A 12,390-nucleotide genomic window follows, 5' to 3' on the forward strand; every position below is an offset into this window, starting at 1 on the left:
AATAAGGGGACAAGATACTTTCAAATCTGGGGAGGGGGAAAAGGCTTTGTTTTGTCTGTTCTTTGTCTGTCCTGTGCGCTTGCTGGAGACGGATCAAGAAGGCAAGCAATCCAACTCTATTAGAATTAATAAGTAATCATAAGGAAATGCGTTAGCTTATTTTTATTTTGTCTTGTGATTTTCCGTGTCTAGAGGGAGGTTTATCCCTGGATTTGTAACTTTAAGGTTTTGCCTAGAGGGGAGATCCTCTATGTTCTTGAGTCTTTTGTTATTCTGTAAAGTACTTACCATCCTGATTTTACAGAGGTGATTCCTTTACCTTTTCTTTAATTAAAATTCTTCTTTTAAGAACCTGATTGATTTTTCATCGTTTTAAGATCCAAAGGTTTGGGTCTGTGTTCACCTGTACCAAGTTGTGAGGATATTATTCTCAAGCCTCCCCAGGAAAGGGGGTGAAGGGGCTTGGGGGGATATTTGGGGAAGGTAGGGCTCCAAGTGGCCCTCCCTAAATATTTGTTTAAATCACTTGGTGGTGGCAGCGTTACATAATCCAAGGAATAGGGGAGTTTTTAACCTAAACTGTAGAAATAAACCTAGGGGGTCTTTCATGCGGGTCCCCACATCTGTACCCCAGAGTTCAGAGTGGGGAGGGAACCCTGACATAGGCTTTGCTTACAAATCATAATTTAAAATGAATGCACTGACATTGTCATAAAAAACAACAGCTGTATAAGGAAGCTAGTCTATGTTCATGCTTTTCAGATCTAGTATACTTTTTCAGATATACGTATTTTATCATACACGTTATATGCTTTTAAAGTGTGTATTAATGTTTCAATTTCAATTCAAATTTCCAAACAATCACTAAATTGGCAACACTGCATGTAACTAGTTCACAAAACTGTGGAGGGGTGGGGGTTGGGAAAATTCAGGGTGTGTGTGTAGGGAAATCCCTGGTTGGATAGTTGCTGGGGAGCTATCCAGGAAAGCAGACTGAGACAGGCACCTGCTGGAGAGGCTGAAGAAGCCAGGCCCACTGTCTCCATTCCAGGGTGCTAGGGCTTAAGGGAAGACAGATGTGTGCGCAGGCTGCTTGGTGTCTTAAAAACCTTTTTATCTAAATGCTGTTCCTACTGGTAAGTAAACAACTCCAGGAGAGACAACAACACAGGGCCTGGCACCTGGGGGGTGCAATCGGAGAGATCAGGGAGGGGACAGAGGTGCAGCCAGGCCTGAGCCATGACCATTTTCATCCACAGATCTCAAAGCACCTTAAATGTTATCCCCCTTTTTACAGATGGGAAAATTGAGGCGTGAAAACATGATATGATCTGTCTAAGGTCTCCTAGGAAGGCTGTGGAAGAGCCAGGAACATAGACAAGGTCTCCTAACTCGCAGGCCTGCACCTCTACCTACTGGCCTCTCACTGGGTGTAAAAACTAGGCTGGGGAGGCTTCAAGTTGAGCACCCAAAACTGGAGGCCCCCCACAGTCCCCAGTTCCACAGGGCTGTCCCGCTTTGACTGCCAAGCCCCTTGTCCCTGTCCCTTGTTCCTGCATTCTGTGGCACCTGCAGGTATGTGCATGTTGAACATGATGTGTACCATTGGCAAGGGTAGTGCTTGAGCTCAGAGATGGGGAACTCATAGAGGGGCAGTGACACTGTACTTGGGGAGACCAGGCTGGAAGGTGGGGGCTGAGCCTGGCACAGACTCAGTGGGCAAGGTGCTGGGACCAGTGGCTGCAGCAGGGATGGAGCCACAAGAATTGGGGATGATGCCTTGGAGAATCCCAGCTCCCTTGTGCTGGGGTTGGTGGCTGCTGTGGTCTGGATCTGCTCCATTCTTGGCAGGTGATTCTGCTGCATCCCACTTTAGCGACTTGAATTGTAGGGAGGTATACAAAGGCCACTTGTGAAACGTATCCATAGGATGGAGGCACTAAACACTGCACCATGCATGCCTGGGAAAGGGTTTCAGGAGTGCCCCACCTAGGCACTACACTGCACCATGCATGCCTGGGAAAGAGACACGGGAGTACCCCTTCTACACACTACACTGCACTGGGTATACCTGGGAAAGAGACATGCGAGTGCCACTCCCTCCCAGGCACTACACTGCACCATGCACACTTGGGAAACAGACATGGGAGTGCTTTTCCCAGGCACTAAATACTGCATGGTGTACACCTGGGAAAAACACACCAGAGAGCCCCCTCTCAGGCACTGCACTGCAACATGCATGCCTGGGAAAGAGACACAGGAGTGCCCCCTCCCAGCCACCACACTGCACTGGGTACACCTGGAAAAGGGACATGGGAGCGCCTCCCCCAGGCATTAAGCACTGCATCATGAATGCCTGGGAAAGAGAGACAGGAGTGCCCACCCCCAGCACTAAGCACTGGACTGGGTACACCTGTGAATGAGACACAGGAGTGCCCCAGCCAGACACTACACTGCACCATGCACACCTGGGAAAGAGACATGGAACTGCTTTTCCCAGGCACTAAGCACTGCACCATGTACACCTGGGAAAGAGACACGGCAGTGCCCCCTCCCAACCCGGTCAGGTGCTGGGGAAGTGCCACCACTCTCCCCGATATTGCCTAAAGCTGGGGCTCTCTTGTCCAGTGAAAATCTCAGGTCTTGCAGCCGGCCTGTGGCAAGGGGTGCTGAGGGAAGCCTTACCAGTGGCTCCACAGCCATTCTAGTGCACTGGTGGGAACAGGGTAGAAGAGAGAGGCAGGAGTTGCTGAGCTGTCAATGCTCTGGAATTGCCCATAGGACATGATACAGCGCTGCCTGATTGAAAGGCCAGTTAGCTCACATCTTTTCCATGTGGCAGAGACACACCAAGGTGTGGAGTATGGCCAAGAGGAAAGCATGAGACTTGCTCATTTCCCACGATACTCAGATATCTCCAACCCTCCCCAGCTTGAACTGCACACCCTTCCTGCCAAGAGGCAGGCTTGTGGAAACTCAGTAGAGTGGAGTGCCTCTCCCCAGCAGCTTGCAAGAGAACAACCTTTTCTCCACAGCCCTGACCAGCTTCCCACAGGGCCCATCTTTTGTCTCAGCTGGGTTCAGGCCTTTGTCTGGTTTGTTTGCTGAACCCTAGAGAAAAATCATAGAATCATAGAAGACTAGGGTTGGAAGAGACCTCAGGAGGTCATCTAGTCCAACCCCCTGCTCAAATCAGGACCAACCCCAACTAAATCATCCCAGCCAGGCTTTGTCAAGCCGGGCCTTAAAAACCTCTAAGGGTGGAAATTCCACCATATCCCGAGGTAACCTATTCCAGTGCTTCATCACCCTCCTAGTGAAATAGTATTTCCTAATATCCAACCTACACCTCCCGCACTGCAACTTGAGACCATTGCTCCTTGTGCTGTCATCTGCCAACACTGAGAATAGCCTAGCTTCATCCTCTTTGGAACCCCACTTCAGGTAGTTGAAGGCTGCTATCAAATCCCCCCTCATTCTTCTCTTCTGCAGACTAAATAATCCCAGTTCCCTTAGCCTCTCCTCGTAAGTCATGTGCCCCCAGCCCCCTAATAATTTTCGTTGCCCTCTGCTGGACTCTCTCCAATTTGTCCACATCTTTCTGTAGTGGAGGGCCCCAAACTGGATGCAATACTCCAGATGTGGGCTCACGAGTGCCGAATAGAATCATTCCCTCGATCTGCTGGCAATGCTTCTACTAATGCACCTCTTCCCCCTTCCTCTGCAGGCGCAGCAGCCACCTCAGCCTGCCCCCGGTGCCGCTCCCTTGTAGCCGGCTGTGGCAGCGGCCAGTGAGGGAGCACAGCGCGGAGCTGCAGGGGGCAGCCACCCACTGCCCAGGGCAGGCAGGGATGCTCAGAGGAGGCACATGGGGGCGGCAGGTGGGGCAGGGGGAGAGACCCAGTCTCAAACATTGGTGGAGCCCTGAATTTGCTGGAACCCGGGAACCACGAGCCCATACAACTCACCGCCCCTGTTTATTCCTACCCTCCAGCGTAGTGTCATCCACAAACTTTTGATAGATTTCTTTTAAGCGTAAGAGAAAATAAATGGAAAAATCCCACAAAATTAATCGCTCTTTGAAAACCTGATTCTCTGACACCTTCTACTGTCCCCACATCTTGGAGATCTTATCTATGGCCAGTCAGCAATACTCCATCTTTTGCAATATGGGAAAGTCCCCTGTAGTTCTCCTCCATCCTATAGAGATTCTACATCACGGATCTGTAATTTCTGGTAAGATTTTTTTCAGAGTATCCTTTTTTCCTGGCTCAGATGTCAATCTCTTCCTCTTTTTCCCTTGTGTGGGCAAAAATGGGATTCTGACTGGCTGGCCTGGGTTGGCTGGCTGGCTGGCAAAAATGATGCTGGCCTGTGGGTGAGGCTATGAGAGACCCAGGCTGGAGGCAGCAGGGCACTGAGAATTCTAACTCACTTCTGCAAAAGGACCCACTGCAGCCTCTTGGTGTTTTTTTCCTGGAATTGGGAACTGCATCTTGAAAGCAAAATGTGCAAGGGACTTGCTGCATTGCCAGCCACTTGCTTAAAAAGGTAGGTTGCATTTTGGAGCATTGCTATTTCTAATGGTCCAGAACTATATGGATCTATTGCACTGTTTGTCTACGTGAGGTTTGAGGCAGAAATGGTACAATTTAATTTGATTTCTCTCCAAAACTGATGATTGTTTAAGTATTTTCTTTTCCTTTAGCTTGAACTTGAATTGCATCATGCTTCTTCGTTGAGTATTGTAAATTCTAAACCCATTCTAGCCATAAGCACAAAGCAATTCCCTGCATTCATATACTTTGCTATCCTTCCTTATGCTGCCTTTTTTTCAAGGTTTATATAATTCTTGTTCCCCAGAAGAGGGGAGATATTTTCTCTCATACTGAAATGACCATCTGCCTGGCTCGTCGCACAGACTATATCACCCCTTGGAGTCCCTTCATCAATTCAGCAAACACAACCATGTGCCCTGCCCTGCCCTTCAGAGCCTAGCTCTGACCCTCCCATCCCACCTGTGATCCTACCGCACGGTGGACTCTGTCCTTCGTGCCTCAGCCGTGCCACCCTTGTTGCCCAATTGCCTTTTTCTCCCACAATCACTGCAGGCCGCCCTGTAGGAGGGGCATATCTGCGACGGAGGAATCTGTGAAATGTTGCCCCCGCCCCTTGTTCTCCTTCAAATCCTTCTGAGGCCTCCCCTCTATCCTAATCTATACAGGAAATTGCCACCGACAATGGTGTGGAAAATGGTTTTGGAAGCCACAAATATTTTGTTTACTTTAAATTGAACCCTCTCCTCCCCAAATGGCAGGAAATTTTGACAAAAATGAAAAAAAATTGCAAGAAAAGTAATTGGATTTTTAGCCTTCTCAACCCAGGAGTCCCTGGCCCATCGTTCAGATAGCTGAGTGACCCATGGATAGTGCGTGTGGGCTGCTTCCCTTTGGGCTCGTCCCTAAAGAAGAGAACAGCCAGCTCTCACCTCTAGTTACTCCTGTAGTTCAAGCAATACAGCAGAGGGATCAATACCAGGGAGGGAGAGAAGTTAGTTCAGTGCCAATGTGGACACAAAACCAAATGGATATAAACTGGCCATCAACAAGTTTAGGCTTGAAATTAGATGAAGGTTTCTACCCATCAGAGGAGTGAAGTTCTGGAACAGCCTTCCAAGGGGAGCAGTGGGAGCAAAATACCTAACTGGTTTCAAGACTGAGCTTGATAAGTGTATGGAGGGGATTGTCTGATGGGACTGCCTAGTGACTGCTAGCAGCAAATATTACCAACTGCTGGTGATGGGACACTAGATGGGGAGGGCTCTAAGTTACTACAGAGGATTTTTTCCCAGGTGTCTGGCTGGTGGGTCTTGCTCACATGCTCAGGGTCTAACCGATCACCATATTTGGGGTTCAGGAAGGAATTTCCCCCCACATTGGATTGGCAGAGACCTGGGGGGGTTTCGCTGTCCTCTGCAGAGTGGGGCATGGGTCACTTGCAGGTTTAAAATAGTATAAATAGTGGATTCTCTGTAACTTGAAGTCTTTAAGCCATGATTTGAGGACTTCAGTAACACAGCCAGCAGTTAGGGTCTATTTCAGGAATGGGTGAGGTTCTGTGGCCTGCAATGTGCAGGAGCTCAAACTAGATGATCACGACGGTCCCTTCTGACCTTAAAGACTATTAGTCTAAACAGGCAAGGTCTCTGCTGTGGAGTGAAACCCTGTTTATGAACAAAAAGACAAACACTGTGTTGAAGTGGAGCTAATGGTGAAAGTAAAAATATAGTGGACCCAAATAATGACAACCTATTGCAGAATTACCCCTGGAGCAATGTTTGTGACAGCACCTCTGCTTAGAGCAAGCGCCCCCCCACTTGATCTTCCTCAGTCAGCCTGCTTGATTGTCCATCCTTTAGTTTTGCTAACATGACTTGTTTGGCTGTTTTATTTCCTTTAGCATGTGGTCAGATCAAAAAAGTGACTGTAAAAAACAACATTGTGTTTATTTGATCAGTGACCCTCAGCTCACAGTTGTTTGGTTTATAAAGTGCAAGGTCACTAAGTGCACTCAGCCTTGGATGGACAGGAAACTGGCTCTGTTTGTTCTGCCGCACACATCAACCTCAATAATAAAAGCCCAAATCTGGAGTGGTGTTGAGGTGATGAAGTCAACTGCAAGTGCAGAAATTCAGCCCAGAGATTCTGCAATCAGCTGATTCCTTTGATGAGGCTCCAAGCAGGATGGAACTCAGCTTGCTCTGCTATAAATGAATTGGCTCATCAAAGTGGAAGGACAGCCTTGCTGTTAGGATGCAGAAACTCTGAGTTCATTTCCTGGCCTTTCCACAGATTCCCTTTGTGACATTTAGAAGCTCTGTGCCTCCATTTCCCCATCTCACAGGATGTTGTGAGGGTCAGCTCATTAGTGTATCCACAGTGCTCATGTGGTAGGATTCTGAGAAGCCATGTAAGTAAAGTGTCAAAGTCAGACTCAGGACTCACAATTTGTCTGACCACTCTGTTTATTAGCAAAAGCGCTCTGCTAATACACCCAGATAATGTGAGTGCCATGCAAGGCCCAAACTACCTTATTTATACAGATAAAAAGGGCGCGAACTTAACCAGATGACAAAGGGAGCAGAACTGATAAGTTTACCTGGGACTAGACACACATCTTATTTCCTTATTAACTCTTACAGATCTCCTGTTAATGTCCCACCATCGGCTTAAGTGGACCCATTGTTCAATACCTTAATGTTTCTCTTCCTGTCAACTTTATCTCAACATTCCTCATTCCTGCTTAAAGGAACATACAGCATTTCTTTAATCCATTCTACTTTTACAATATAATTCATTCTACTTTCACAAAAGTAACTGTGTCAGACCTGGTTTGTCAATAAACAGATAGAGTGGCCTTGAATATGCACAGAGCTGATGAAAGGGCCTTTGTTACATAATTGTGATACTTTTCTGAGTATAACTACATTTTATATTTCAAACGAAATAATAACAAATAAAACCTCTTCTATTGCAGTGATCTCCTAACAGGCAGCTAATCAAGCAACTTATTATAAGCTGCAATAATCATATTTGTTATACTGTTGAAAGTCCAGTTCACTGAATGTAAGATCCCACTTGCTTCAATTCCTATGTTAATGCCATTTGTCCAAAACAGAAGAAGTGAACACTGACAAGTGATGCATCAGGGTTGGACATGCAGAGCTGAAATGGGCCAGTAATACTGAGGAGTTCTAAACTCATAGACTAATAGACTTTAAGGTCAGAAGGGGACCATCATGATCAAATAGTTTGACCACCTGTGCATTGCAGGCCACAGAACCTTGCCCATAAGCTGTTTCATTTTGCACGAAGACCCTGCCTTTTTGCTCTTAATAATAATAGCCTTTATCAATGGTTTCTTGGTTTCTTTCTTCCAGTGCAAAAGATATGAAGCATCATCTGGATTTCTTACTGCAGAAGCCTGGTTCATGTGAGCACAGCTCTTCCCACAGCAAGAAGGAGAAAATGGCTCCACCCCAGAGGTAAGAGAAAAGCCGGAGGCAGGAATGGCAGGGCCTGATGCTGGCAGGGAGAGTTTGCTCCTTCATTACAGTAGTTCACTAACATTCCTGGTGGTGTTGCTGCAGGACAGCAGCGGGCAGAACACTGGGCTAGGTGGATATGGTATGTCCCAGGACAGAAGGGAGCAGCACAAAGGGCTAGGTGGAGATGGTACATCCCAGGTAGGGTTGCCAACCCTCCAGGATTGGCCTGGATTCTCCAGGAATTAAAGATTAATCTTTAATTAAAGATTATGTCATGTGATTACATCTCCAGGAATACATCCAACCAAAATTGGCAACCCTAGTCCCAGGATGCAGGGGGCTGCACACAGGGCTAGGTGGTTATGATACGTCCCAGGACAGAAGGGGGCAGCACACAGAGCTAGGTGGATATGATATGTCCCAGGACAGAGGGGGCAGCACACATGTCCTGATACAGAGGGGGCAGCACGCAGGGCTAGGAGGTTATGGTACATCCCAGGACAAAGGTTGCAGCATGCCGGGTTCTGTGAACCATTGGCCTATTGTGGTGTGTCAATTCTATGTTCTTTATGCCTTTAGCCAAATTAACAGTACCCCCTACAGTCTCAGGAAATCACCCATTTGGATTCACTGACTTAACCCTAAAGGCCAATCTCTACTCAGTGCTCCTGAGAGAGGCAAACAACCCCAAACTCTACCCAAGTCCATATCGACCATCTCTGGGGAAATTTCCCCAGCCCCTTCTAGTGATGTGTGATGTGTTGTGCATGTGAACTAGACTCTCCATAGATCTCTACCTGAACCCGTCTGTCTCAGAAGATCAGTAATAGCCATGGGAGGGGCATTCATCCCAGTGATATGGAGTGGGTCAGTGCATTTAGGGACAGAGAAGTGTTGGTGGTGATGTACTGGAGGGCTAAGTGAAAGTCCTAGGTTAACTCCACACTCCATCTATCCCTTTGTCCCCTCCTAGGGTTAGCCACAAGGAAGTCCAGAAATGGGCTGACTGGAGAACCTGATACATCATAACAGTAAGTAGATGGGGCTGCTGTGCTGGAGGGATCTGGGGAGAGATCATATTCTGTACTGTTGACTATTTGGCACGATGAGTGATCCCAGGCTGGTGCCACATGGTACAACTGCAGGCTCAGAGTTCAATGCTTTCACTCACTTCCTCCAGCAACACACATCCAGCTAGCTCCTGCCAGACACTGCCATTGGGGCAGGGGCGGCTCTATGTATTTTGCCGCCCCAAGCACGGCAGTCAGGCAGCCTTCGGTGGCATGCCTGTGGGAGATCCGCCGGTCCCGCACCTTCGGCGTACCTGCCGCCGAATTGCCGCCAAAACCGCGGGACCAGCGGACCTCCCGCAGGCATACCGCCGAAGGCAGCCTGACTGCCGCCCTCACGGTGACTGACAGGCCGCCCCCCGTGACTTGCCGCCTCAGGCACGCGCTTGGTGTGCTGGTGCCTGGAGCCACCCCTGCATTGGGAAAGGTTACAGGCACAGAGGGCAGTGGAGCTGGAGTGGAGACAGGTTCCACTGCATGTAGACATGGCAGAAGGCAGACTCAAGGACTGTTGGTGGCTATGAGAACAGCCCATGGTATTCGCACTGAACTATCCCTTATTGGTAAAGCAGCACATGCTCTGAGGAAGTTGGGAGCAGATGAAATCCCATCCTCAGGCTGTGTGGGGAACTCAAGGGACCCACAATTTCCCAAACCTGGTGGGAGTGGCTCTGCCTTGGTCCCAGACCGTGGTCAGTGTCAGCTCTGCTGCTGACCCCAGCATGTCTCACATTTCTGTCCTATTCCTATTCACCCTGAAAGAAGGCAAATGTTGAGCCAAAGTCATCCCTGACACAATTCCACTGAAGTCAGCTGCGTTAAACCAGAGTGAATTTGGACAATCTCATTTCCTGGCCTCACAAGTTTGTCTCAGCGCTCAGCTCTGGTTGTTTTCCTGGGGCCAGTTCCAAAGAACTCATCCCTGTTGGCCTTTTGTGGGCATGTGGCCAGGACTTGTGTAGTTCCAGGCCTTCCTGAAGTTTTTTCTCAGAGTAAAGCTTGTCATGGGTGACATGAAGGTCAGGCAGTGAGGGACACATCTCCAGCTGCTCAAGTAGGAGCCCCTCTTACCCTGTGCTGCAGCCCCTGGGCTCTGTGCCACCAGACCAGAAAGGTTCCCAGGCCTGGAATCACACACTGTGCATTAATGGCCTGCCTGGGGTCAGCTGGGATAGGGTCTATCTGTGTGCTCCTGTCAGCTGCCCCAGGAAAGATCACTGCTTGGAAGCTGGTGCCTGAGGAGCCATGCTGTTTGGCTGCCCCTTGAGGCCTCCCCTTGCCAGCCAATTGCCAGCTCTGGAAATCCCATGAGGAAGGCCAAGCCGAACATGCAGCCTCTGCAGTGAGGAGCTGCTGTCTCTGGATTTCTGTGCAGCAGCCCATTGGCTACTTGGGATCACCCTAACACAGCTAAGAGAAGCTAGCGGCCGAGGGGACTCACCTGCTTCCTATTGCTTTCATCCCATCTGCAGGTGGGCTGGCTGCTTTCCAGGCTTTCCTCAAGTCTGAGTACAGCGAGGAGAATATTGAGTTCTGGGTGAGCTGCAAGGAGTACAAGAAAACCAAATCGCCAGCCAACCTTAGCCCCAAGGCCAGGAAGATTTGCAATGAGTTCATCTCTGTGCAGGCTACTAGAGAAGTAGGTGCAGCACCCTCTGGAGAACCCTCAGCCTCAGGGCTAAGCAGAGTGGGCAGCTGGCCCTACAACAGCACTTCTGAGAATGTGGCTCCGGCTCTTCAGAGAGGTGGGAGAGGGGCTTTGCTGTGTGGACAAAATGCCAGTCAAAAGTGCAGCTGAAATATGCCACTTTCACTGCTTTAAATGAGCTCTTCTCAGAGGGGTCAGTCCCCATCCTTATGCACTCCAAATGCCAAAACAAGGAGTAGAGGACCAGATGAAGGGAGGTTCCCTATGCGCGTTCCATGCAACTGAAAGAATCTATCCCAGGGACATGCCACCCCACCCCTAGTGGATGATCCTTGTTCACTGTCCCAGAGAAGGGAAAGTACCCCTTCCTGACCCCAGACTTGGGGATCCACTCATGCAAATAATCCTATTTGTAGCCGGAGATCCCACTGAGGTCCAAGCAGCCCCCCTTTACTTCCACTGAGTGCTGACTGAGTGGATTCTGCAGTGAGACCCAGCCCTCTCTTGGTGCATTTAACAGACTAGCTGGGAAATATCTGGAGCAAACCCTGGCTCTCCATTCCTTGCCTGGCTGCTTCCAGACCAGCCTGTACTAATCTCTCCCTCCCTTCTACAGGTGAACTTGGATTCCTGCACATGGGAAGTGACCAGCCACAATGTTCTCAAGCCCACCCTGTCGTGCTTCGACGAGACTCAGAAAAAAATCTTCATCCTCATGGAGAAGGATTCTTACCGCTGCTTCCTCAAATCTCGCTTCTACCTCGACTTGGTCAGTCCACCTGCAACTACTTGTGGGACTCAGAACCACAAAAGAGCTACATCTCCTGCCTTAGCCTGCTTCTCCCCTCTGGTCTCTCAGTACGCTTAGCTCTGAGCAGGGAGCAGGCAGGTCTCCTGGGACTCTCTGGGGATGCATGACAGCAAAGCACTCCTTGGCATGAAACACTGTTGCCAAGAGCTGCTTAAGGTCCTCACCTGTACCCACTATCTAACTCCAACCACCACTAGTTTGAGCATCAAAACGTGTCATCTACATCAGTATGTGAGCCCCTGAACACAGGTTTCCTGACACTCAAAGTCAATGGCAACGTTAAGGGTTTGAGCATCAGATGTGCATTGTGTTCTTTCCATGTGTCACCAGCATACGTATGTGGCTCCCAAAGCACTTTGGTGCAGGCCCTGCTCAGCAGTGCTTTATTACCAAGGCCCTATGCCTGTGTGGGTGACCTGTGACCTGTATACCCAGCAAGGGGGTCTGAGGGGACAACCACACTCCCTGGACATGTCCTTGTGCTCTCTCCTGCAGTTGCCAACTCCCGACATGTTTAGATGCCTGCAACATGAGGCTCATGGCTGTGGTCCCTGTGTCACCTCTAGGGTAAGCAAAGAGATAGACAAGAAACACTGCATCTCCCTGACTCATCCAGGCAGGCAGGAGCCAGCTCAGGAGAAGGCCTGTTGGACACAGAAAAAACGTGGCACAATGCCCAGGCTGTGCCATTGCATGGGCCTTGGGACCATGCAGGCTGTGGTTTGCTTGTACCCTGGCAGTGCTCCTTTCTGAGGCACCGTGTGTGTGTGGGGAGAAATATGCATCATTGCTGAACCTTGGTTTATTATCTCAC

At 49.2% G+C, this 12,390-nt stretch overlaps 1 protein-coding gene across 1 annotated transcript; it reads left to right on the forward strand.

Annotated features, from left to right (window-relative positions):
* Nucleotides 1-4,507: 4,507 nt before the first annotated feature.
* Nucleotides 4,508-11,633, forward strand: RGS4 (regulator of G protein signaling 4). The gene is given in 6 exon segments (XM_065409487.1): nt 4,508-4,551; nt 7,940-8,044; nt 9,021-9,049; nt 9,052-9,078; nt 10,590-10,756; nt 11,382-11,633. Coding segments are annotated over 6 exon segments (624 nt in total).
* Nucleotides 11,634-12,390: the final 757 nt, after the last annotated feature.

Source organism: Emys orbicularis, chromosome 8 (genome assembly GCF_028017835.1).
Source record: "Emys orbicularis isolate rEmyOrb1 chromosome 8, rEmyOrb1.hap1, whole genome shotgun sequence".
NCBI lineage: Eukaryota > Metazoa > Chordata > Testudines > Emydidae > Emys > Emys orbicularis.